The sequence below is a fragment of the Ursus americanus genome, chromosome 10 (assembly GCF_024610735.1).
Source record: "Ursus americanus isolate L20-20 chromosome 10, mUrsAme1.1.p, whole genome shotgun sequence".
Lineage (NCBI taxonomy): Eukaryota > Metazoa > Chordata > Mammalia > Carnivora > Ursidae > Ursus > Ursus americanus.
In genome coordinates, this window is record NC_142136.1 from 8,882,840 (window position 1) to 8,907,490 (window position 24,651).

The 24,651-nt window shown below is 40.2% G+C and overlaps 2 protein-coding genes and 1 long non-coding RNA gene across 8 annotated transcripts in view; 2 read left to right on the plus strand and 1 right to left on the minus strand.

The window, feature by feature from the left end:
- Nucleotides 1-7,948: 7,948 nt before the first annotated feature.
- On the plus strand, nt 7,949-14,696 carry TEX30 (testis expressed 30). Of its 3 annotated transcripts, none has more exons than XM_045812779.2 (6): nt 7,949-8,059; nt 11,233-11,306; nt 11,805-12,035; nt 12,806-12,857; nt 13,419-13,624; nt 14,232-14,696. In XM_045812779.2, the coding sequence occupies exons 2-6, from the start codon at nt 11,292-11,294 to the stop codon at nt 14,403-14,405; spliced, it is 678 nt and encodes a 225-aa protein (XP_045668735.1). In that variant the 5' UTR covers nt 7,949-8,059; nt 11,233-11,291; the 3' UTR covers nt 14,406-14,696. The 3 variants fall into 3 exon arrangements, with proteins under 3 accessions (XP_045668735.1, XP_087721120.1, XP_045668737.1); XM_087864994.1 differs by having other exon boundaries at nt 7,961-8,059; nt 11,219-11,306; XM_045812781.2 differs by lacking the exon at nt 11,233-11,306 and having other exon boundaries at nt 7,961-8,059.
- LOC148109328 (uncharacterized) overlaps nt 14,249-24,651 on the minus strand; it is a 62,913-nt gene continuing 52,510 nt past the window's right edge. For 3 of the 4 annotated variants that reach the window (XR_015725899.1, XR_015725898.1, XR_015725896.1), the window contains 3 exons: nt 18,532-18,728; nt 18,082-18,207; nt 14,249-14,385 (listed from right to left, as the gene is read on the minus strand). This is a non-coding gene — a long non-coding RNA (uncharacterized LOC148109328). Of the gene's footprint in view, nt 14,386-18,081; nt 18,216-18,531; nt 18,729-24,651 lie in introns of all 4 variants that reach the window. The other variant, XR_015725897.1, reaches the window with a different exon arrangement.
- LRTM3 (leucine rich repeat transmembrane protein 3) overlaps nt 18,723-24,651 on the plus strand; it is a 28,587-nt gene continuing 22,658 nt past the window's right edge. Inside the window, exons 1-3 of the mRNA XM_087864995.1 lie at nt 18,723-19,947; nt 20,080-20,113; nt 20,212-20,245. Of these exons, the coding sequence (XP_087721121.1) occupies nt 19,627-19,947; nt 20,080-20,113; nt 20,212-20,245 (389 nt within the window). The 5' untranslated portion in view covers nt 18,723-19,626. The remainder of the gene's footprint in view (nt 19,948-20,079; nt 20,114-20,211; nt 20,246-24,651) is intronic.

Consider the following 24,651-nt stretch of genomic DNA (forward strand, 5'->3'; position numbering starts at 1 on the left):
GTGGGATTCATAACACACCTCTGCTTGTCTTACAAATCTGTTGTTTAAGTGTAAGTGAGGAGAGCGTTGAGATTCCGGTAAGGAAGTCAGGAGGAGTGACTTTGTTGAGCATGGAATGTGTGACCTGTTGATGGATGGTAACCTTGGCAAGTCTCAGGGGTCAGTGTCCTTCAAAGTCTGGGTTAGAGAACCAGAGAACATTTGAGTTAGGGTATGAGAAATTGACTTGAAACCTTCATATGCTCACATAAGTGTATATAAATTTTTCCCTCTCCAAAAAACATTTTCTGCAACTGTATCCCTTTTCTGCAATTTTTCCACTCAACAACACCTCAAGGATCATGGGAAGATATGCCTGCAGTTGTAATGCTCCTTGCGGTGTGAGAAGGGAGAAGACTGGCATGTCCCCAGATCTACCCTACCCATCAAGGGTTCATAGTAAAATAGTCCTGCCACTGATATCACAAAAAAAGAAAAACAAAAACAAATAAGAAAACCACAATACATCATGTATCTGTTTCTGAAAGAGGACTTTCTCTACCCCCATTTGGAATGCAAACCTAAGTAAGTTCTTTCCAGCTTTCTCTTAACTTAGGAAAAAGACCCTGAGGACAAAGTATCCCCTGCATGGAACCAAAATTACCCCCTCAGGCAATAAGAACTTCCCTGAGCCAAAGGACCCCCTGAGATTGAGTCCTCAACGATGATTGACCTGACCTTCAATGTCCACCTGTGTGTACCCACCAATCTTTCCTCACATTTTCCCTATGTAAACCTGGAAGTATTTTGACACTTGGGAGATAGTCTCTGAGATGCTAGTCTACTGTCTTCTGGGTGTTGGCTTCACTGAAATAAACTTTCTTGTGTCACCACCTCTCGTCTCTCTGCCTTTGGATTTTGTCAGTGGGAGCGGCTGAACCTGGTCTGTTTGGGACTCCAGGAGCCAGGTGCTCTTGCTCCCCTTCCCCCACAAGCTACCTTTCCATAGTCTTACATTATATTTTTCTTAAAAAGAGTATCTTGGATATGGAGAGAGAATACGGCTATAAAGGGTAGTATGAGGGATACTTTGGTGATGGATCAGCCCTTTATCTTGATCATAGCGCTGGTTAGCGGAATATAGCATGTGATAAAACTACATAGAACCACACACACATGCGTGCACACACATGCACAAATGAGTGACAGGAAAGAGGGCAGTTACCACCTGCACTGGGCTTGGGATACTGATTTGCCGGGCATGATTCCACACACAGGAGGCTCAAGGTAAAACAACAACGACAAGCACCCTGCCTTCGTGGAGAGTTTGCAGTTCGGTGAGGGGACAGACGCGGTCACAGTATATTAGGGGACCAGGATAGAAGGATAGGAAGAGTGGGTGAGGTGATTAGGGAAGGCCGCACTGAGAAAATGACATGTAAGTGAGGACCCCAAGGAGATGCCACTGGAGGAGGAACAGCCAGCACAAAATTCCTGTACTGGGGGCATGTCTGGTGGGTTCGGGTGTGAGGATAGCAAAGAGGCCTGGGTGCCTAGAGCTGAAGGAGCCAGGGAAGATGACCAGTAGGAAACAAAAGGTAAGAGGTCACAGGACTGATCATATTGTTAAAAAGAAAACCACAGACCCAGATGGAGTCACTTACAGTAAGACCCCACATCAGCAAACCAAGACTTACTACTAACTTGATTGCAATTTCAATCCCCACCAATGTTACGTAACCTTTAACCAGTCAACATGGAATTCCCCTGTCAGCACTACTGACCTAGGAAATTTACTGACAGACCCCTTCGGCTCCTCTTAGGAGGAGGACCCTGCCTAAAACAACGCATTACTTGCTAACAACTTCCTTTCCCCCAACCCCCAACATTTAGAAATCTTTCTTCTTCCACAGCTTTTATTTGCTAATGGATTCTGCCCCATTCATGAATCATTCAATAAAGCCAATTTGATCTTGTAGGGCCCAAGGGTAGGTTGCCTTAAAATGTGCCATTTTGGCATATTGGTTATTTTAAATAAAAGTTACTTATGAGACAGCCCATGCAGGGACACTCAGACCCTCCTCTGTCCCCCTGAAAGCAGGAAATGAATCTCCCCTGTGAAAGGCACTCTCCCTGTACCAGGAGGTAAAGTGTCATCCTTATCACCAGAGATGGAAAATTTAGAGCTGAGAAAACTATATAAACAACCTTTGTGACCTTTTACTAATTTGCTTCCATGACCCAAATTCTGTTTAGAATTCTTTACTGATCGAAGGTCCCGAAGTTTTCTTTGTCCTGTCAGTTCTTCACAGATTTATTGTCTTTGTCTAAAGAGTATAGTAATTGCCTGTCTTGATCATTTCTTTAGGTCTCAATTTCATAATTGGACCTCTGTGCACATGTAATAAAACGTTGGGTTTTTTTTCTCCTGTTAATTTGTCTCATGTAAATTTAATTCTTAGTCCACCTGGAAGATCTCAAAAGATAGAGAATTTTTTCTTCTTTTCAATCTGTTCAATTAGTCAGCTGAGTTTTTATTGTTTGACAATATAAAACCAAGGAGCTAAGTACGAGGAGCAGAGTACGAGGAGGACCTTAGGCTTGCCTCGTGCCTGGAGCACAGCTAGATACCAAATCATTCCGAATACCCGAGAAATCGATCTGAGGACTGGCAGGACGAACTGCACAACTAGAGGGAGAGAAGAGGCCACATTATGGAATGTAGGCAGTATGTAGACATGAACTGGGGGAGAAACGGGCCACAGGTGCTGCAGAAGGGAGGGAGCCCTGTCATGGAAAGAGAGAGAGAGGCACACAAGTGTAAGGAAAACACTTCCCCAAAGCCACTGATTGGGAAAACGAGAGGGGCTGATTTTTGTGAGTTTTTACAACCAGTGGGGCTCAAAGACTGGAGTTTTAGAGGTCTGCGGCCGGATGGTGTGGAGCCCTGAGGGCTCTGCAGTGCTCCTGTGGAGAAGGAGGGCAGGTAGCCCGGGAGCAGACTGTGCAAGCTGAGGATCCCCTGGGATGCACTGGGGGAGATGGTTCCCCCTTCTTGGGGTGCATCTGGGAGAGGTGGCATTGCCTCTCTGGGACAAAGGAGCTGGAGTTGCCATTACTCACCCCTGCCCCTCAACATAAGCACAGAGACAACTGCTGAGGGCTGCTAACCTGGACACTGGCTCTTTCCTGCACTTTACGCCAGACTCCACGTCCTTCAGCTTTGGGGCAACTGCCCTTCTGGGACAAACTGGCACCAGCCGCAGCATGGAACAACCTCCCCCGGAGGATTTGTGTGGGTCTGTGCTGCACTGGGTCCCTAAAGTTTGGAGTTTTAAAACTCAGTCAGCCTGCCAGGGATAGAACACGGGTGCACTGCACTGCACGGCCGGGTGGGCAGGGTGAAGGCAAGGATGTTAGGGCACCTGGGACCCACGAGGGGAGATTGTTCGCTCTTCTGGGAGGGCCTCCCAGATACCAGTGAGTATGAACTCCCCTCTCTGGGGACAAAGAAGAGGGCAGGTGCCATTTCTCTCCTCTGCCCCCAGCATAAACTAACTTTGGTAGGTAAGCAGCATATGCCAATTCCGGCAGCCTAAACTGCTTACACCAAACCCCACCCCCCTGAATTCTGCAGGTGCTGCTTTTCTCAGGCAACTTTGCCTGAGAACCAGTGCAGCGGACCCCTTTCCCAGAAGAGCAGCACAATCCCCCGCCCCATGCACCATGTCTACTGGCCATAGAGCTCGGCAAAGCTTCAGCTCTAGTGGAAATAGCATCAGGTCTCTCTCAAAAAACAGAGCAGGGCACACCGAGTTAAAACTTGTCACACTCTGGCCAAGGTCCTAACACTCCCCACTACAAGCAAGGAGAAACTCTGCAGAAGACTGACCCAAGGGAAACAGCAGCCAAAACCCAGCAGCAGAGTGCATACAGCACACACCAGAGACACTTCCTAACTAAGTGCCAGGCCCTGGACAGTATATGACGTCTTCTGTATTAAGCTATTACTCTCAGTAGCAGGAAACATACCAGGCTTTCCTAACACAGAAGAAGACCGAGACCTAGACAAAATGCCAAGATGGAGAATTTCACCTCAAATACTCTATCTAGCAAGGCTAGCATTCAGAACAGGAGGAGAGATAAAGAGTTTCCCAGACAAACAAAACTAAAGGAGTTCATAATCACTAAACCAGCCATGCAAGAAATATTAAAGGAAAATATTGAGTGGGAAAGAAAGACCAAAAATGACAAAGACTAGAAAAAAACAGAAAATCTCCAGAAACAACAACAAAAAAAAATAATAAAATGGCACTAAACTCGTATCTATCCATAATGACCCTGAATGTAAATGGAATAAATGCTCCAATTAAAAGACATAGGGTGTTAGAATGGATAAAAAAACAAGACCCATCTATATGCTGCCTACAAGAGACTCATTTTAGACCTAAAGACACCTGCAGATTGGAAGTGAGGGGATGTCCATCTTTCATGCAAATGGACATCAAAAGAAAGCTGGGGAAGCAATACTTATACCAAACAAACTAGATTTTATTTATTTTATTTTTTAAAAAGATTTTATTTATTTATTTAACAGAGAGAGAGAGAGAGAAAGTGCACACGCAAGGGGAAAGGTAGGCAGAGGGGGAAGGAGAGGGAGGCAGAGGGAGAGGGACAAGCAGGCTCCCCACTGAGCAAGGAGCCCCGATGATGGATGATGCGGAGTTAAATCCCAGGACCCGGGATCATGACCTGAGCCAAACGCAGACACTTAACCAATTGAGCCACCCAGGCACTCCCAGTAAAACTAGATTTTAAACCAAATACTGTAACGAGATGAAGCAAAGCACTATATCATAATAAAAGTGTCTATCCAATAAGAACATCTAACAATTGTAAATATCTATGCCCTCAACATGGGAGCACCCAAATATATAAAACAATTAATAATAAACATAAAGGAACTCATTGATAATAATATAATAGTAGGGTACTTTAATACCCCACTTACATCAGTGGACAGATCATCTAAGTAGAAAATCAACAAGGAAACAATGGCTTGGAATGACACACTGGACCAGATGGACTTAACAGATATATTCAGAACATTTCATCCTAAAGCAGCAGAATACACATTATTTTTGAGTGTACGTGGGATATTCTCTAGAATAGACCACATACTAGGTAACAAATCAGGCCTCAACAAGTACAAAAACACTGAGATCATACCATGCATACTTTCCGACTACAATGCTATGAAACTTGAAGTCAACCACAAGAAAATAATTGGAAAGTCCACAAATACATGGAGGTTAAAGAACATCCTAGTAAAGAATGAATGGATCAACAAGGAAATTAAAGAAGAAATTTTAAAAATGCATGGAATAAAATGAAAATGAAAACACAGTGGTCCAAAACCTTTGGGATGCAGCAAAAGCAATCATAAGAGGGAAGTATATAGCAATACGGGCCTACCTCAAGAAGCAAGAAAAATCTCAAATACACAACCTAACCTTACACCTAAAAGAGCTAGAAAAAGAACAACAAATGAAGCCTAAAGCCAGCAGAAGAAGGGAAATAATAAAGTTTAGAGCAGAAATAAATGATATAGAAATAAAAAACCCAGCAGAACAGATCAATGAAACCAGGAGCTGGTTCTTTCAGTATTCTGAAAACTATAGAACGCTTATGAAAGAAATTGAAGATGACACAAAGAAATGAAAAGACAGTCCACGCTCATGGATTGGAAGAACAAATATTATTAAAATGTCTACACTACCCAAGCAAGCTACACATTTAATGTGATGCCTACCAAAACACCACCAGCATTTTTCATAGAGCTAGAATCCTAAAATATCTGTGGAACCACCAAAGACCCCAAATAGCCAAAGCAATCTTGAAAAAGAAAAGCAAAGCTGCAGTCATCACAATTCTGGACTTCAAGGTATATTATAAAGCTGTAGTGATCAAGACAGTATTGTGCTGGCACAAAAACAGATCAATGGAACAGAATAGAAAACCCAGAAACGGACGCATAACTATACGGTCAACTAATCTTCGACAATGCAAGAAAGAATATCCAATGGAAAAAAGGATAGTCACTTCAACAAATGGTGTTGGGGAAAGTGGAGAGCAACATGCTGAAGAATGAAACTGGACCACTGTCTCACAAGATACATAAAAATAAATTGAAAATGAATTAAAGACCTAAATGTGAGACAGGAAACCATTGAAATCCTGGAGGAAAACACAGACAGCAACCTCCTTGATGTTGGCAATAGCAATTTCTTATTAGGTCTCTGGAGGCAAGGGAAACAAAAGCAAAAATGAACTACTGGGATTTCATCAAGATAAAAAGCTTCTGCACAGTGAAGGAAACAATCAGCAAAACTAAAAGGTAACCTTTAGAATGGGAGAAGATATTTGCAAATGACATATCTGATAAAAGGTTAGTATCCAAACTCTATAAAGAACTTAGTAAAGTCAATACCCCCCAAAAAAATAATCCAGTTAAGAAATGGTCAGAAGACATGAATAGACATGTTTCCAAAGAAGACATCCAGATGGCTAACAAACACATGAAAAGATGCTCAACATCAATATCCAGGGAAACACATACCAGAACTACAATGAGATTCACCTCACACCTGTTGGAATGGCTGAAATTAACAACTCAAGAAACAACAGATGTTGGCGAGGTTGTGGGGAAGGGGAACTCTCTTACACCTTTGGTGGGAATGCAAACTGAGGCAGCCAATGTGGAAAACAGTCTGGAGGTTCTTCAAAAAGTTAAAAATAGAGCTACCCTATGATCCAGCAATCGCACTACTAGGTATTTACCCAAAGGATAAAAAAATACTGATTCAAAGGGATACATGCACCCCAATGTTTGGAGCAGCATTATCAACAATATCTAAATTATGGAAGGATCCCCAATGTCCATTGACTGATGAATGGATAAAGAGGATGTGGTGTACACACACACACGCGCGCGCGCGCGCACACACACACACACACACACACTGGAATAGTACTCAGCCATAAAAAGAACGAGATCTTGTCATTTGCCATGACATGGATGGAGCAAGAGTGTATTATGCTAAGCGAAAAAACTCAGTCAGAGAAAGACAAATACCTTATGATTTCACTCATATGTGGAATTTAAGAAACAAAACAGATAAACTTAGGGACAAAAAAAAGAGGGACAAACACTAAAACAGATTCTTAACTATGGAGAGCAAACTGAGGGTTGCTGGAGGTGAGGTGGAGGGGAGGACGGGTTAAATGAATGACAGGTATTCAGGAGGGCGCTTGAGATGAGCACTGGATGTTATGCACAAGTGTTGAATCACTAAACTCTACTCCTGAAACTAATATTACTGGAATTTAAATAAAAACTTGAAACTAAAACCAAAACAAACAAAAAACCAATATAAAACTTGGGGTCATTGTAAGGGCTTCGGCTTTGGCTAGGAGATTGGAAGCCTCGGGGAAACTTTGACAGGGGGTGTTTACATTTCAACCAGGTCCAGCTCGTTGTTGTGCTGAACAAGCAGCAAAGAAGTAGAAACGAGAGTATTTTGTAGAGTATTTCAATAATCCAGGCAGAGTTGATGGGGGCACCCAACCAGGCTGCTAGAAGCAGGAAAGGCGGTTGGATTTTCTTTATATTTGCAAACAGAGTCAATAGGAATGACAGACCTGAGTGCGAAAAAAATCAGAGTTGACCTCACGTTCATGGACCTGCGCATCTGTTGGAATGGAGCTGCTGGGATGGGGAAGGGTCCGGCGTGGAGTGAACCGGGGGTGAGGCAGCAACTGGAGGTGGCTCAAAGCCCTGCCCCCCCGACCCTGTCGGTGAGTACCTGCTGCTCCGTCCCCCCGGGAAACGGCTGGAAAACTCCCGCTCCCAGCGTGCCCCGCGCGCCCGCCCGCGCGCCCGGGGGGCGGGGCCTGCGCGCGCGTGCGCCGAGGCGGAACGGGCTGGCGGGTGCGGCGAGGCGGTCCCTTCGAGCGCGGTAGTTTGTTTTTTGAAAGGAGTGAGAACGGTTAGGCGCTCTCGGCCACCTTCCCATCCCCGGTAAGTGCGGCGGCGGTGGCGGTTGGCGCCGCCAGGTGGGGGACGGCTTCCAGAAAGGGTGCTGGCGCTTCTGGCGGGTCCGACTGAGACATTTCGAGCTCGCGGCCGTCGCCCCTCGGGGGCTATTGGTCGCCTCCGCGAGGCGGTCGGTGTATGCTCGCTGCCCGCGGGCCCGGCCGCTGGGGTTTCGCCCGCCTGGCCGATGGGGAGGCCGGAGTGAGGGGACAGGGCGGGCGGGAAGAGCCGAACCGCTGGGAGCCGTGAGGGGTCGCGCCGGGCCCTGGGGACGGCCACCGCGCAGTCCCGCGCACGCGCGCCAGTTGAGTGAACGATTGGAGCCTCAGGTGCCTTCGAATCCCTGGGGGACTTCGCTCCGAATTTCTGCCCTGGGACCGCTCGGTGTCTGTTGTGGACCCGGCCGGATTATCCACTCCCGGAAGACTTGAACTCTTAACGTTTGTTTTTGTTTGCCCACGACTTGCAGCATACTGCTGTAGATAATAATGCTCAAGCATGTTTCTGGTTGGAAGTTACGGTGATTGTGGCATTTCGGTCCTTCCCCGTGAGATGAGATCCCTTACTGCACGCTGAGCTTGAGGAGTAGGACTACTGCAGGTCACTCTTGAAGGCTCGCGATATGGGGACATTGCGAAGTGCAGAGACTACCGACTCCTCGTCACGGTGTCTCCGTACCTCCCCCTTTGCAGAGCCAGACTTGTACCCTGCCGTATGTGAATTCAGAACCAGAGGCTGTAGCCTGGACTGTCGAGACCAGGTTGCGGTGGGATCATGCTGTTAGTAGTGGTAGTCCAGAACACGTGCACCAGTCGTGAATAGATGTTCATCAGGAAACCTGGAAGGGAGTAGAGTTTTCCTGGGGAAAACGACAACAACACAAAAAACCACACACACACAAACCCAAGTTGATGAGGAGTAGTAGAGCATTCTAGACTGAGACATTGGTTGAATACGTGTGTCTGATATTACTCCCTCCTGAAATCTCACCAAAACTACATTAAAGAGGTTTTTTAAAAGACGAAAATCAAATGATGGAGAGAATGGGAAAGGCAACAATAGCAGTAAAATATTGGGGTCTGGAAAGCAAATGTTCTTCACAAGCCTTAGCTTAATTCTAAACCTGCAACAAGGAATACTGTGGAACAAGTCTCTACAAACCACACAAAAACTGGCAGCACCAGATGCCTTGGGACCTGCCAGTGAAGGAAATGGTATTGGGTCTGTAGGTGGAGGGCTTAAATAAAGCTAACTTAGGTGAAATCTGTTCTAGAAGCAATTAGATATCTACATCTCCTTCCCTATTTCACATTTTTGGGTGACTGCCTTTCTCCCATTAGAAGGCAGGAGGCTATTCACTTGAGAACATAAAACAGGATCTTTGAACCAGGGGACCCCAGGCACTCTTAATTATTTATGAATTTATGAAGCAGCGACATTGAAGGCTGAGGTCCTTTATCCTCCTCCTCCCACTCAAATCCCAGAATTTTTGTAGCCAGGCTAATTCCTCTCAGGTTCAAAAAAGAATTTTTCCACATACATACACATATGTGGAAAGACAGTAAGTTGGTCACAGTGGTTGCTTCTGGGGAAGGAAAGGAACTAGGTGGCTGGGGGAGAAGGATGTGAGGAGACTTAGCTATTTACATTTTTGTTCTTTTAAAATTTTGTACTATATACATATATTACCTATTCAAAAATCAAATGTATTCCTTAAAAAATATAATTTCAAATGAATATACCCTTTAATACAGCAATTCCTCTCCCACGAACTTATATAGGTTTGTCTACACACATGAGAAAATAATGTAAGTTCGTGCCATTCATCACAATATTTTAGCAAAAGATTGGAAACAATCTCGGTGTTCATTAATAGATGTTGGTTGGTGAAATAAATTATGTACGACCCTTCCTTGGAATATTCTGCAGCCATAAAATACAATGAAAGAAGTTCATTGTATAAAGAAAAAAGTAAGCACAAAATGTATTTTAAGTGGAGAGGGATTAAAAAAAATCATAAGTTTATTTTTAAAAATGGAGGGGTATGTGTATATATGTATAAAATACCTGAAAAGATATGTAAGAAGCAGGTAATTTTAGCTGACTTTGGAGAAGGGACTTGGGTAACAAGGCAAAAATGGAATGAGTGAGGCTTTTCACTGTATATTTTTGGTACCTTTGAACTTTGAACCCTCTAATTGTTATCCAATGAATGAATAAATAAATGTTAACAGGAAAAAACAGATGAATAAGGAAGATTCCGATGTTGGTAATACCCTGAACAATAAAAGATCTCTTACAGTAGGAAGGAATGCTGCATAACAATCCCAAAATCTCAGTGGCTTACATTTCATGCTCTTGGTTCTTCAGGCCAACGTTTCTTGGTTCTTCAGTGGCTTAGATCTTGGCTGGATTAGGCTGGACTCCAGACTTTAGTTTTGGGTTCATATCTGCAACATGTATCTTCGTTCTGGGACCTACGCTGAAAAAGCAGAAATACCTGGAGCATGCTTTTCTGATGGCTGAGAGTGGGAATTCAGAAGGGCTTCTTGAAATTTGCCACGTTTCTGCTCAGAAGTGACACATTACAACTTTTACATATATTCCTTTAGTTGAAGCAATGTCACATAGTCAAGACCCAGATCAATAGGGCACAGGTGTATGAATACTCTGCCTACTGGGAGGTTCTGCAAAGTCACCTAACAAAGGGTATGGATATATACTTCTGTTGCAGCGCAGGAGGAGGAGTTGGGAAAGATAATGATGAAAGAAATGGGTTAACAGAAAGATACTATTAAATTAAATTGAAGATAGTTGGTTGAGAATGAAGATACTTAGGAAAAAAGATGCATATATGCCAAGATACAACATTCTACTTTGATATGAATTTCCTTAAGGTTTCCATGTCAAGGTACCACATTGGCTTTTCTTATGTAACATCTGCCATCCCCATACCTGGCCCTGCAACCCAATTCTGAGTGCCCATGGTTTTATGAAGCTCGAAAGTAATTAAGGAAATAATGCACCTGTAAAGGCACTAGTTCTTAGAGAAGTAGTTCTAAATGTGTTTATTTCAGCTACTGAATGTGTTCATTCATAGTTCTTAGGTGATATCCATGTCTGCCAACCCACCTTTCACAACAGAATCTTCTTTTCAGGGAGATGTCCTTTGCTTCTCAGATGTAATGCACTTTAAGTTTGTTATTCAACAGTGAAAATGAGTCATACAGAGGTAATACATATTTTCATATGTTCTGCATCTTCAGGGTTCCTTTTTTTTTTCTTTTTCTTTTCTTTTTTTTTTTTAAGTCATGTGGCTCCAGAGTAATTTTCTTATTTTTAACTTGTACTGTGAGAGATAGTATAGCATTAGTGGTTAAAAGGAAGGACTTTTGGAGGAAACTGCTAGAGTTTGAATCCTAGCTAGTGGCTATATAACCTCGGGCACATTTCTTAACCTGCTGTGCCTCTGTTTTCTCATCTATAAAATGGAGGTGATGATAGTACTTGCTTCATAGAATTATTAGGAAGGTTAAATAAGTTAATACATATAAAGCACTTATAATAGTACCTGACACATAATAAGTACTTAAATATTAGCTATTGTTAATATTACTTTTTATTTAGAGGCCATGTGAATCATGGGTCTCACAGAACAAACATATAGTTATTTAGTTGTCTGAATAGGCAAGGAAGTAATTTGTGATCCCTTTATTCTCTTGAATTCCAGGTAAAATTAAAAATACCTTTTGGAAATAAATTACTAGATGCTGTTTGTTTGGTACCTAACAAGAGCTTAACATATGGAATAATTCTTACACATGGAGCGTCAGGAGATATGAACCTTCCTCATTTGATGTCACTGGCATCCCATCTTGCATCTCATGGTTTTTTTTGCCTGAGATTTACCTGTAAAGGCCTTAATATTGTACATAGAATTAAGGCATATAAATCAGTTTTGGTAAGAAATTTTCTTTATATTTACTTATAACAGAATTTTGTTTTAAAATTCTTAATACATCTAAGACAAATTCTATTAGCAGTCATTTGGTTTATTTTAAAAAGCTTTTAATGAATATTCTTAGAAACTCAACAGTACATGAAGGCTGTATAGTAGTTAGATTTCTCTTTTTTGCTCTCAGTTTCCATGGAGATGAATGCTCACATCATAAATGTTCTTTCATGGGACTACCAAGGAAACTATTTATGATGTAATTTTCTAAATGGAATTATATAACTTCAGAATATAGTTCTGGATATTTGTCAATTATACTATGAATGAATGAATGAATATAGCACAGTTTTGAAACTGTAAAATCCCTGGGTAACACAAATTTGAAATTTTTAAAATCCAGATTATTTCAAACTTGCTAAGTTTTTCAAGGCTTTAAATTAGATTTTACTACTATTCTGTATTAGTTGGAAGCTTTTACTGGTTGGTTTTTTTTAAAATGTAATTCTTTAAAAATATTTTAGTATTTAAATTTTTTTTGGCAGGTAAAGTGATTTTTTTTTCTCATTTATTTGCCTGTATTTACCCAGCTATGATTTGATAGTGACAGCATGACCAGAAGAGCATAGAACTGGTTACCTCTTTTAAGAAGAATCCCTTGAGATTTTATGGTTGTCTTTGCAAAGAGTTTTATACATTTCACTAATGAGAAATATATGTTGGTTTTCCAGTGGAATATTTCATAGGAGAAGTGATAATTTTTTGGTTGGTTTTTCTAGAATTACCTAAAGACCTCGGGAGAATACAAACTGGCAGGTGTTTTCCTTGGTGGTAAGTTGCAATGCTTGCTTTTAAATCTACTCATACTAACACAGGAACAGGTGATCAAGAATTAAAATTAATTGACGACAGGAAGCTAATTTAAGGATTTTTTGTTTTGTTTTGTTAAGTCACTTTCTTCTATAACATCAAGGTACTTTATATATATATATATATATATATATATATATATATATATATATATATATATATATTTAAAGCAAATTTAAATTTCATAAATAGGTGTTGTAACCCAAAGATCTCTCCTTTTATTTATATCCCTGAGTCACTGTCTCTGAAATGATTCTTCACAAGGATTGTCCTTCAAGTATTCCTCAGGAAAAAAAAATTCCTTTTTTTTTTTTTTTTTTAAACTTGGGATCAATTTTTAGCATTTCATGAAGCTATAGATGTCCATTATGGGTATTACAACTTGTTAAGTGCCACCTTTTGGAGTTAAGTGATGGAGTTATGATGGATGAACAGTAAATGAAATCTAATTTGCCATATTATCACCACTTCTGTATATGAATGTTTATATTTCAAACTAAACTTAATTTTAATTGATTTTAGGTCGTTCAATGGGCTCCAGAGCAGCTGCTTCTGTAATGTGCCATATTGAGCCAGATGATGCTGATGATTTTGTTCGAGGTCTCATTTGTATTTCTTACCCACTGCACCATCCAAAGCAGCAACATAAACTTAGAGACGAAGATCTCTATCGTATAAAAGATCCTGTATTGTTTGTGTCAGGCTCAGCAGATGAAATGTGTGAAAAGGTGAATTATAACTTGATGTTTGTGTAAATGAGAGAGTGAATGAAAGACAGTGTCTTGGGAATAAGATATTACCTGCAACATTCAGTCTCTTTAAAAGGTGCTGATGGGACTAATGCTAGCTTTGTGACTTAGTTACCTGTTGCTTTGGAGAACTGAAAAATAAAAGCACACTGACAGAATTCATCTCCCTGGAAAGAGTTGCTAAATGGATTGACTCTTATTTGGGAATGAAAGATTAATATCTGAATCTTGTGATTTTGGGATTTATACTAGACTGTACATTTGGTTTATCATTTCAACATTCAAGCAGATTCTTCAGTTCGTTATCAAATTGACTCGAGAAAGAGTAACTTGTACATGATACTATATATTATCAGTAATGAATGTTTGATCTGTTCTGTGGTATTGCTGTATTGGAGAGCTGTGGGCTGCCACTTCTGTGGACATTTCTTTGCATATTCCATTGCCTTGAAAGTTGTCTGTAGAGTAGGTATTTAATGAATATTTAGTGAATGGATGCCAGTATAGGCGGTGCAGGAGAGAGAGAGGATCTTTATTAAACCCTAAAAGCACATTAGTCTAGCATCCTCTTCTTTTTTCCCTTTAGAACTTGTTGGAGAAAGTGGCACAGAAAATGCAAGCTCCCAGTAAAATCCACTGGATTGAGAAGGCAAATCATTCCATGGCAGTGAAAGGACGGTCAACAAATGATGTTTTCAAAGAAATAAATACACAGATTTTGTTTTGGATCCAGGAAATCACTGAAATAGACAAGAAATAATTGTATTTAGCTAAAAGCTGTGTTATTTTGAATACAAATACAGTTCATTTGATAAAGAACAGCATACCTCTCAGCATTATGAGATATTTCAGATGAATTTAATGTTCTTTAATGTTTTCCCCTTTTTAAAAACACATTTTAATTGTGAAATTAATGTCCTTTATAAAATATCTTTTGAAAGCACTGTTATAGTTGTATAAAGATAATGTACAAATATTGAAGGTGGTCTAAATATAATTTATTTTTATTAATACAGTTATGTTTTGAAAAAAATTAAACATTTGAATTTTGTTACAATGGAACTTTTGTCTTATTTGCTATGCAACTGAGAAAGTACTCTAATTTTGCAGACCAGTGTCTTTAAAAAAGGAAAACAACAGTTTAATGTGGTAAATTTAGTTTTATAGAATGTATGCATTCATTCACCTAATCTTTTAATCTCAAGGGATAGGAAGGAAGATACATTTTCAAATATGGGGACTCTGAACATTGTGTTTGGAATGAAGTAACTTTCATTCAAGAAATGTTTTCTTTTCTTTTTTTTTTTTTTAAAGATTTTATTTATTTATTTGACAGAGATAGAGACAGCCAGCGAGAGAGGGAACACAAGCAGGGGGAGTGAGAGAGGAAGAAGCAGGCTCATAGCAGAAGAGCCTGATGTGGGGCTCGATCCCAGATCGCCGGATCACGCCCTGAGCCGAAGGCAGACGCCCAACCGCTGTGCCACCCAGGCGCCCAAGAAATGTTTTCTTGAAGGCCTGTTATAGGCAAAACCTGATTCGGTTTGTGAAGATGAGTAAATACTTAAGAGCTTAAATACAATGGAGGAACTTGATGTCTAGACCTCTCTCTGATTAAGGGGAGAATGAAATAAGGACTAAATAGTGGGACTAACATCTGTGCTGTATCTAGGGAGAGTTAGGGCACTTAATTTTGGCTTGGAAAGTTCAGTTAATACCTGGACTGGACTTGAGTGGTATTGAGTTATATATTAAAAACATAGTGTTTGTATTTCCTACAAAGGGCACAAAATGTGATGGGACAGATACATAAGTTTCTAGTAAAGGGCAGTTTTCTATAGTAAGATAATAACTCTTTTTTCCTGGCTTCTCTACTGCTCTAATATTAGGCCCTTCAGCCAACCTCAGAGTGGCCTGAGCAGCCTGTAGATTTTTGAGGTCCCTTATTCTTCCTTCTCTGATGGAGTCAATGGATTTTAATTATTTGTTAATTTTTCTAAATAGTACATAAAGAACAGAAGCCTAGATAACAATGTCCAAATTGTTTTATAGAATGAAATATGAAATCAACTTTCTGTATCACCCAGTGTCTAATATTTTTTGACTAATTTCTCAAACAAGACCTAAATTTTTAAAAATAGTATATATTTAATCATTGATTAACATTCAGAACTTTTAAACACTCCTGATGTCAAAATATAAACACATAGGGGCGCCTGGGTGGCTCAGTCGTTAAGAGTCTGCTTTCTGCTCAGGGTGTGATCCCGGGGTCCTGGGATCGAGCCCCGCATTGGGCTCCTCCACTGGGAGCCTGCTTCTTCTCTCCCACTCCCCCTGCTGTGTTCCCTCTCTCGCTGGCTGTCTTCTCTCTGTCAAATAAATAAATAAAATCTTTTAAAAATATATAAACACATAAGAAACATCCAGAGCTGGCACATATAATCATGGTGTATAAACAAGTATAAATCAATTGGGAAATATTAATACTGTAAATCAGAAGTAAAACTAATGGGAAAATGAAAAGGAAAACTTATAGACCAGACCATAATATAAAAGTACAATGAAGAAATAGATTGAAAAGGTTACTAACCAAGTTATATAGTTATAATATTCAACTTTGCAAATTAATCTATGGGCATGATACAGATGAGCAAAGATAACTATATCAAATATAGAGATAACGTAGAAGGTCATTTAAAGTTGATTTTTTTTTCCCTGAGTGGCCTACAAGAAACTTCCTGATTGATGAAAAGTCTTGTCATTTGAGAACTGTGTACCTAGGCAGGGGTGGGGAACATATAACTCCTAGAGAGATATCAGTGATCTGTGTAAGGCTGAAATGAACATTTGTGAAAAGGTCCCAGCTGCTCTTCACAGATTGGCCACATCTTGCAGGGAAAATGTGCAGCTCTTTCAAGTTTGAGATTATGGTCAAAGAGCTATCCTAGCACCTCCTGTAGTAGGAACCCCTGATTAGTGGCACAACCACTACCTAGACCAGTAGTTCTCAGCTAGTGACTTTGCCCCTAAGGAACATTGGACAGCCTCTGGAAACTTGGTTGGCACAACTGGGGTGGCAGTGCTACTGGCATTTGACAGACGAAAAGGACGCTGCTAACAGTCTATAATGCACGGGACTGCCAGCCAGAGCAAGAAGTATCTGATCCAAAATGTCAGTAGTGTCCAGGTTGAGAACCTTGTCCTAGACAAACCTTAGCTGTGGGGATAGCTTGAAATCCTTTCTCCCTCACCATTAGCTTTTCTACCCTCTTCCAAGTCCATTTGCTTCCTTTCAGTTGCCGAAGTCTGGGTTTTCAGTCTCAAAGTCTGATTTTATCCCCTCTTCTGTTTACACTGCCATCACTGTAATGTAGGCCTTTATCAATTCTCATCTGCATAATTGCAGTACCCTAATTGATTTTCCTATTTAGTGGTCTCCTTGCTTCAACAAACCAACTGACACCCTCAACTCAAAAACTGTTGATGGATCTCCAAAAGTGGCTATTAAGGCTAAAGTCTTTAGTTCAAGGCTGTCCGCAACAGGCCCTATCAACTTTTTAGCACATTTCCCCATCCTCTGAACATGTACAGCACAGTACTCCAGTTAACCTGGACTATGCAAAGTTCTGGGACAACGTCTTTCTGCCTCCTCTTCCTGAAACTTTCTTGTTAGTCTTTGTTACCAAATCCTCCTCATCCTTTAAGACCCTTAAATTCTTTTTCCCTCTTTACAGCTTTTTTTGAATTACCGCAACCAAGTATCCCTCCTTGGAACCCATATAGCATTTTCCTCTCTTTGTTGTTAATCACACTCCACCTTCTTAGTACGTTATTGGCATATGTATATTTGTGCCATATCACATATTAAATACTCCATGTCAGGGAATGGTTTTTCCTGATCTTTGTATTCATGGAGCACTTTTTAATTAGTTGTTCAGTGCCTTACATATTCATTATTCAGTATGTATTGTATTGAACTAAGATATTTAAAGGGATAATTTTTAACCATTATGAAGAATCTTTGGTTTTATATTGCTATTTTATATACCTACTATTGGGGTTTTTTCCTGATACATGAAAAAAAAAGCCTATTTCACAATGTCCAAATAGTGTAAAGAATGTAACATTCTTAGATATAATAGATTTTTTAAAAGCTTAAACAATTTTTTGGAGTGTTCTCTTATAGTGTCTACATTACTGTTAGTGATGGGGTTTCTCTGGTGTTATTTTATTTTTTTATTGTCTTCATAATTTTTAAAAATAAATCCAGCTGAGCACTTACTTTTTATGCTGCTTACTTGAGATTGACATGAGAAGAGGTTTCTGGCGTAAAGAACAAAGGTGTCTACACTGAGAACTAGGTGACTGTACCTTTTTAGTAGGCAAGGACAATAGGTTACAAACATGACAAAGCCCTGCAGGAGGGTACTCTTTACCTCTACATTCTTCCCCATCAGCAGGAGTGCTGCACAGAAGTTCCTTTTCAGTTCTTACAGAGCTGGTCCAGGAGCTGGTCCATGGTATACTAATCAGGGATTCAGTGCCATAAAGCTCTGAAAGATCTAAGGAACTATAAAGTGTTAAAACATTGAATACAGTAGTTAACATTAAATGAAGTAGAGAATGCCTGCTATCAGGCAAGAGAAATTGAGTATTTTGCCAGCTGTATTAAATTTTATAGAAAAACCCAGCAGAATGAAATCACCCTGATTGTATATGGGGTAGGGGTGTCAGAGAGAAGGGTTTACTTTATCCTAGAAAAATCCAAAGGAATTGCTGAAGTTTCTTCAAAAACTAATGAATGCCTGCCCTGCATTCTGGAGGGCTGTCCTTTGGAAAGACAAACCCCAAGATGATAGTTAAATCGAAGTAAAGATTGTAAATACCTGTAGGCCATGGTCCAGTAGACTGGAAGACTGTAAACTCTGATGCTTGGAATGTGCCACTGAGCTCATTAGTTCTGATACTCCAGGAAGGTAAGAGCTCAATAAATCTTTCTTTCACTCAGTTATACTTAATTATGACAGAAAAGACCTGAAGAGTTAACTCCAGTGTAAAGAATGTACTTCTTTCCTGAACCCACCTTGAATAAGCGAAGACAAAGAAAGAATTAATTACATCTTCAAAGAGAAAGTACTCTAGATCCAAGGTAGTGTTAACACTTTTTATTAATAATCTAGACCGTCTTGTGTTTGCTCCGTAAACTTACACACCTACTCTCTAGACTTTGAGGGAAAGCGAGCAGTACCGAACGCTGGCTCTGCTCTGTGCTAATTCTGACATCAGGACACCTCACGCCTAGCTGTTTCTTGGAATCACTAGAGACAGGGCGAAAAGGGAATTCACCAGGATACCATTCCAAAATCTAACTTTGGTTTTCAGCGTAACAGTAGATTGTTAACAGGAGCATTGCTAACAGATCCCTCTAGCAAAAAGAATAAAATGAGACATTCTATCAAAAAAAAAAAAAAATCAGGCAGGCCCATAAGAGACAAACTATGCTACCTAGTGACACTGAGACATACTAAAAAATTATTTAGTATTTATCTGAAACTCAAACTGGGACATTTAGTCTCATTTTTTGTTTTGTTTTTACTAAGTCTGGCAAAACTACATATTTTCCAATCACAAGCGTAAAATACAGTATTCCTGGTGGTTATGTTATTCACATTTGTTCTGCATTATTTGAATTACAGGGTAGTAATAATCCAACTGTGCTAAGGGCTTGTTTATAAAATTGTTATCTTTTTGTGAAATTAATAAAGGAATATTTAAAATTTTTAAATTAAAAAAACTAAAGCAGCATACATGTCTCACCAATGAACTTTCATTATTGCTAAAGTAAGTTGACATGAGCTCAGTTGAATACCCACTATGACACGTACTCCCCTTACTTAGGCCCAGAGCAGGCCCTGCTGCACTTGATCAAGACGCAGAGCAGCACTGGCAATTGTTTTTCTGGCGGATCATTGCATGTGGTTATGAGATGGGCATACCACCTTTTTGTGTTTTGGGGCATCCAAAATCGAAGACTTCAGAATGAGACATCAGTCCATCTCACATATTACATAAAAATGTCAAAGCAATTTTATTTCTTTAAAAAAGCAGTGCGAAATAGACTGGAAGATAACACATTTTGGACATTGTGGGAACTTGTAGAGTCCTGGACTCAAAACGATTGGATGGCAATCTTTTTTATAATTTTCCTAGGGATTATTCTTGAGATCATACTCATAAAGATTTGTACATCCTTTAATAAGAAGCCTGCACTTCCAGAAAAGGGTAGTTCGAGTACCCAGGAGGTAAGAACAAATGGTTGATTTCTTTCTCTCCTATTTTTCAAAGTCATACGTAAGAATAACTTATAAAACTGTAGAACTCTGATATTTGGATTACTCCTCTAACATTTGTTTTATTAATCTCCCTTGAAATAGAGGGAAGACAGTTGCCTGAAAAGCATGAAATTTGGTAAATATTATATCATTTCATATTTTAATGTAAAACTTGTTAACCTGAGCCTCTCCTATTAGTGCTCTGACCTTTTTTTTATTCCCACTTATCTCTAGATAACTGTCCAATTCCTTCATCTTCAGAAGAAAGGTAAGTGATATATTTTGAAATTAAATGAAACAGGTTGGTTTTGTGCTATTCAAAATTGATCTGAATTACAGAAAAGGATTTTCCCATATATATAGAGGACCACAGCTACTTGACATCATAATTCAATCTAACATTGATTTTATTTTATATTTTTCATTTTTTTAATTTAAATTCATTTCGCCAACATATAGTACATCATTAGTTCCATTGTAGAGTTCAGTTAATCACCAGTTGCATCTAACATTGATTTTAGTGGTTGCTCTGTTCCAAGCTGTGTTAATGGCTTTTCGTGTACTATTGAAATTATCCTTCCAAGTAGGTAGTATTATTACTGTTTTTACAAATGAGGAAAGTTTACTTTAGTATCTTGCTTCCATATCCAACCTCTCTCTCCAGTGCACATGAATAAGTAGTAACACCAGTTCTGATAACTCAATTGAAAAAAACATCATTTAGCCCCTACTGTGAGCCAAGCAAACCCTGAGCGAGGTACTGCAATAGTGACATTCTGTTTGTACAGTCAGAATCCATCAGCATCCCAAAGATATACCAGTGCTAGGGATTCAATATGACATAACTACTCTTGTTGCTATTAATATTTTAATGCTCATATCAAAATTTATCCAACAATCATTAGATATCTACTCTGTGATGGACATTGTGTTTGATACTGGGATACAAACAATAAGACAGTCTCTGTTCTCTAGAAGCTTACATTCTTGTGGAGGAGATCTATACCTAAAGGATGATTGCCTTGCAGTATGATAACACAGTGATAGAAGCATTAGGAAAACATTTAGGAGATACCTAAGCCGGCATAGGGTGTTGGGGATGGCTTCATGAAGAAGGTTATGCTGGAACTGAATTTTAAAGGATGAGTGAAAATTAGTCCGAAAAAGACAGCAGGTTAGGAGGGTAAGGAGGGCATTCCAGGACATGAGTAGAGGCAAGGAAATAAGAAACAGCAGGGTATGTGCAATAAATTATGACTACTGTTAGGGAAGAGATTTGGCTCCTATGGTGGGCAGCATGTTATAGTGAAAAAACACAAATTTTGAATTTAAAAAAGCCTAGGTTTATGTCATAGTTCTGCCTCTTAATGACAGTATAGACTTAGGCTTCAACTCACTGATACTCCATTTCCTTACTTTCAAAACAGCAGTTAGAAGAATTACCTCTTAGGAAATCATGAAGATTGGCTAAAATGATATGTGTAACAAAGCAAAAATACTTTACCCTGGCACCAGAATTATTTTTGAGGGCAGAACCGTATTAGGGAGAGCATCTTAAGTTATTTTGAAGTGAAGCTGCTTGAATATTGGTGGAAGCCCAGGCATCACGCTGGTCAGAGTGCATCGCATCAGAGACTGAGTGAATTCTGTCTTGCTTATGAGGTGGGAGAGAAGAGAAAGGTGGAGGGATGGGCAGAGAGGAGGGAGGAGCAGGGGAAAGGACCTGAGGCTTGGTACTGAATGGCATAAAGGACACCAAAGGATGAGACCTCCACTCACTATCTGAAATCAGGGAGAGTCTTGCTGGCCAGATGCAGTCTCAGTGAGCAAAGCAAACTGCTCATCTGACATCGATCTGGTTTTGGGGAATGGTTTGTTTCAGGGTTGACATCAGCCTTAGAAGGGTGTGGGGAAAGCCTGCCACCATTATATGACTTTCAAAGCTTGGAGCTGTCACTGACTGGTTGGTTTCAGAAGCGTATTTCCTAAAGGGTGTTATCATTGATAAAAATGTTTTAAAACAGAATTGGTATTTATTTGTTACCATGACCTTAGGACTGTACTGTGACTGTATTCCATTGAGTGGTTTAACGGATTTACAACTACTTCTGGTATTTACTTGTTACTATGGCTATAGAACTGTCAGTCTTTTCCTAGAAGTGTGGGGATTTCTTTTTAAATTTTCCAAGGCCAGGGCGCCTGGGTGGCTTAGTGGTTAAATGTCTACCTTCGGCTCAGGTCATGATCTTGGGGTCCTGGGATCGAGCCCCACATCAGGCTCCCTGCTCAGCAGGCAGTCTGCCTCTCCTTCTCCCTCTGCCCCTCCCCCTGCTTGGCATGTCCTCTCTGTCAAATAAATAAATAAAATCTTTTTAAAAAAATAAAAAATAAATTTTCCAAGACCAGTTGACATTGCTGGAAGAGGCCAAAGGACTTTGCAAAAATGGGGAGACACAACCCGTGTTTAGGTGGGTATTATTTGTATTGCTGTAACCAACTCCCTTCCATTTCTGCCTTCAGTTCTGAGCCACTTTTGTGGGTGGCTTGCGTATGTGGATTTCCCCCCTTACTGAACTAAAAGAAAGGGTTGGGGTGTATGTCTGGGTCAGCTTGCTGTGGGTGAGCGTTAGTAATCAGAAACCTACAGTGAAGAGTGGTCCCTCAGCAAATAGTTACTGAGGGCCTGCTATATGCCAGGCATTGTTGTATGTCCTTGAGATATATTAGTGAATAAAAAAGACAATGATTCCTGCCTTCCATTTTAGTTGGAGGGAAGTCTGATAATTAAAAACAATAGGATAAAGAAAGAAATAATAAAGTATGACAGAACATGATAGGATTTATGGTCAAACAAAAGATAGAATAGGGTAAGAAGAATGAGGTGCCAGAAGTAGGGGAGGAGAGGTAGGTTGCAATATATATGGTGGAATTTGACTAAAGCCTCGAAGGGATAGGGGAGTTAAGCAAACAGATAAGGTAGAAGAGTATTCCAGACAGCGGGACCGACTAGAGCAAAGATCCTAAGGGGGAGAGTGCCTAGTGTTTTAGGAACAGTAAGAAGGCCAGTGTGGCTGGTGCAGGGCGTGGGGATGACATCTAGAGCATGGGGTCTGAGAAGTAAACGGCGACCAGATCGTGGTTGGGCCTCTTAGGCCACGTTAAGGACAATAGCTTTTACTCTAAGTAACGATGGAGAATCATAATAGAGTTTTGCACAGGGAAGTAATATGTTCTGTCTTACATTTTTAAAGGATTATTCTGCCTGCTGTGTTGAGAGTAGCCTATATTTGGTCAAGGGTCTAAGCAGATGGCAGGCTGATGCAAGTAACCCAAAGTGAGAGATAAGGGTGAATGACACCAGGGTAGTAGCAGTGGAGGTGGGGAGATGTGGTTGGTTTCAGGATATACTTAGAAAAGTAGAGCCAGCAGGGTGTGGATGTGAGAGAGAGGAAGCAAAGATGACTCCCAGGAGTTTTGGACTGAGCAAGTAGAAAGTGCAGCTGTCAACCCAGATGAAGAAAACTGTGGGTGGAGCGGGTTTTGATGGGGAGATGAGGAATTTTGTTTCCTATTTGTTGAGTTAGGGATATTGATTTGATATCTAATAGAGTTAGTGAGTAAGTGGTTTGGGAAAGATGTCTGGTGGAGGTAATAAGTTTGGGGGTTGTTGGCTTATGGACAGTATTAAAAGCTACAAGAGAGGATGAGATTTCAAAGGGACTGTGAGAAGAGAAAAGGAACAAGGACTGAGCCCTGAGACACTTCAAAGAGGTCAGAAAGAAGAGGAGGAGCCATCAAAGGAGACTGAGAAGGCGCTACAAGGGAGTGAGGAGGAAAGCCAGGGGATTTATGATGGCCTGGAAGCTTGCCAAATGGAGAGTATGTGGAGCTGGTATACAAGATAGATATCAGACCCGTGTCCCTTCTAAATAGAAAAGCAAAATCCTTAATAAGATACTAGCGCACCAAATCCAGCAGCATAGTAAAAGGATTATACACTGTGACCCAGTGGGATTGTTCCTGGGAATGCACAGTTGGTTCAACATATGAAAATTATCAGGGCGCCTGGGTGGCTCAGCCATCAAGTGTCTGCCTTTGCTCAGGTCATGATCCCGGGGTCCTGGGATTGAGCCCCACATCGGGCTCCCTGCTTGTCAGGAAGCCTGCTTCTCCCTTTCCCATTCCCCTTGCTTGTGTTCCCTCTCTTGCTGTATCTCTCTGTCCAATAAATAAATAAAATCTTTTTAAAAATATGAAAATTATCTAGCATTGTTTTATTATGTTTAAAAACACAGTATTACATTGCTGAAATCCCTGTCTTGCATTTCACCTTTCCTTTTTCCTGAAATGTACAAAAATTAATTCTTTTTATGTATTATATTGTCACTATTTGTTTTACTTTTTTAAGTGAATAATCATATTCTTGTCCTGATGAAATTTTATCCTAATTATGTCTGGACACTGCTACAATTTATTGGGGTCACTTGATTCCCCAGAATGCTTGTATATCCTACTTGTATCCAGTTAAGATATTTTAATTCTCAGGTAACAGAAGACCATGATTCAAACTGCCATACTAAGAGAATGTATGGTATTATATAGTAGGAAATCCTGAGGTAGACTAGGCTGCAGAATTGGTTGATACAGTGGCTCAACAATTTCATTAAGGTCCTG